Source organism: Penaeus chinensis, chromosome 31, assembly GCF_019202785.1.
Source record: "Penaeus chinensis breed Huanghai No. 1 chromosome 31, ASM1920278v2, whole genome shotgun sequence".
Classification (NCBI taxonomy): Eukaryota; Metazoa; Arthropoda; class Malacostraca; order Decapoda; family Penaeidae; genus Penaeus; species Penaeus chinensis.
This window is the reverse complement of record NC_061849.1, coordinates 10790701-10793200: the sequence shown is the minus strand read 5'-3', so window position 1 is coordinate 10793200 and position 2500 is coordinate 10790701. Positions and strand designations below refer to the sequence as shown.

Genomic DNA, 2500 nt, shown 5'->3' with positions numbered 1-2500 from the left:
GTTCAGGGATAAAGAGCCCAGCCATTGGTTAAGTCACTGCCAAAACAGGGTTCGCCAGCTGACCGAAAACAACATTAACAGGTGTGCTCCAATATGAATTCCTGTTACTGCAACCGGGGATGGACAGGGACAGACTGCTCCATTTTCGACAACAGCTCTGTCTACACCACCCCCTACCCACCCGAACCCGGCAGTCCTTACCCACACCCCATGGGCAAGACCACCGCGGCAGCCCCTACAAGCACCTGGAACATTGTGCAAGGAAGAAACATTCAATATGGTGAGCTTGAACGTTCGGCAGTTGCTGAACAACAACACTTTTATATTGGTAATGTTGTCTTATTAGTTTTGATTGAGCTTATACATATTATACAAATTTGTGTACAGAGTTTATGGTGTATATATATATTGTTTGTTTGTTTTATCTCTGGTCCAGGGTTTTATACGAAGATTTGACTCATCTTCTTGGTGGGTTTAAGAGACCAAAATATTGAGTGTTCATTTTATTATCGGGCTTTTTTGTTTTTAGAACCTCTGGGGTTTCTTTTTTCGATTATGGAGGCTTTTGTAGACTCTCTTGTATATATTCTATTCATGTATCACTTTAGCTCATTTTTCAGAACTGAAAAGGGGTTCTCTTGTTATGGATCTTGAACATTTGTTCTCTCATCCTCGAACAGTACACAATGATTGATTGATGTCCGAAATTCATCATTTTAACTTTTTTATCAGATTTTCATCCCTATAGTTTTTTTTGGATTTCACAAAGCAGAGGATGGTATTCATATTGCCAGAGTATTTATGACGTGGATATGATGTCACTGTGAACTCTTGTATTTAAGAATCTTAAAGAGTTTGATTCTCTCAGACTTTCACAGATTGTGAATGAGACTTTCCATTTCAGTACAGATGTGACTAACTTGCTCTTGAAAACTTGTTCAGTTATGAATTAAAACTTGACACTAACTCCATTGTGGTTATATGCCCAAGCCTTTTGGAATTCTTCTAATTTAATTGGTTTTACGCAACTCCTGTTTCATTAACAATGAAAAGAGCATTTTTTAAAAAATGCATGAAATATTCTATACATTTTCTGATAATTGATCATAAATATTTGCACAAAAATGTAGTGACTGGCTATTCCCATGATAAGGAATTCTCACAGTCAATTTCAAATGGTCATTCATATACACCACAGAGATTTAATTCATGGCTTTGTTTCTAAGAGGTGAAAACTTTTAAGGTTTTTAATGACTAATATCCCTTAGAACCTTCTTAGAGTATCAGTTTGAAAAATATATAAAAAGCCAACAAGACGTTGCTGTGTGGATCTCTTTTTTTCTTCTTTTTTTTCCCTTGTGAGAGCGTAAGTGTGTACCAAGAGCATTGAGAAAACCCCTTCGAGCCTGCCTTATCTTTTTTAACCTGCTTCTTGTACATCCCCGACAGCGATCAAAAACGATCATTCCCAGGGCCTTGGGAGAGTGGCTATGGTCCTCTTGCTAGTAGGCGGAGTTGGAGGCGTGTTCTTATTTTTTACTCTAATAGCAGTTTGCTACAGGTACTCACACACATCCCCCCGTATCTTTTGCCATGTATTTTCGTTGATGAGAAATAACTCCCTCGCTACGTACTGTAGATGGATTGGTAGGAGCATTTGCCTGGCTGTGGCAACTGGCAACTCCCCCTACCCCCCTTTCCCTCCCCTCTTTGTCTGATCCTTGGCAACAGTCATTCCTATTGCAAGCAAATACAGCAGATTGCAGTACAGTGCGTTGATGTTCTTTTCCCGACATCCTTGTATTTTGTTCATATATATTGTATGTCTGTAAAGAACGAGAGCATTTCCTCTCTCTTTTGAAGTCATGAAGGGTGATTGGTGTTGTGGATCAGGCAAGGATTCGTGTGACTGAAGCTCTTGTGTTGAACATCTGTGGAACATCTGTGGATTGCGTCAATGTGTCGTCTGTCCCCACGGGACACCTACAGCTGTTATGATGTCTTTCACCTACTTTCAGCTCATTGGGTTGCTGATTGGTGCTTCTGTCTCTTCATGTATTCTCATACTTAGCTTGCAACTTTCTGCGATGTGGCAAGACAATTTACATGTTCAGTGTGTATTTCATGCTCGACCCATGATTGACGAACGGAAGCTCACGATATAAAGCTGTCCTTAGGCAGTCAGATCGACATTGATCGTATTCTTTTGATTCAGTGGTTTATGACAACTTTAGATGGTAAGCTTCCAGCTCGGTTATTGTCCAGCGAGAAAAGAAATCCTAGATATCTCTGGGTCCTAAAAGCCAGTGATGGGTTGCCAGGACACAAGCAATGATATGATGTTGACATGCTAGATATTATGTGAAGGGCTTTATTGTGAGAGTCCATGTTCTCACCTGTGTTTCCCCCTCGCTCTCTTCCCGCCCTGCGTGGTGTGTGGCTGTGTGTCCTACCCCTCACAACAACTCGCCTGGTCCGCCATCTTGTTCGGTCCACCATC

General features: G+C 40.9%; 1 protein-coding gene across 1 annotated transcript in view; it reads left to right on the top strand.

The window, feature by feature from the left end:
• LOC125041701 (disintegrin and metalloproteinase domain-containing protein 11-like) overlaps positions 1-2500 on the top strand; it is a 215660-nt gene that overhangs the window by 150687 nt on the left and 62473 nt on the right. The window contains exon 18 of the mRNA XM_047636899.1: positions 82-280. Within this exon, the coding sequence (XP_047492855.1) occupies positions 82-280 (199 nt within the window). The remainder of the gene's footprint in view (positions 1-81; positions 281-2500) is intronic.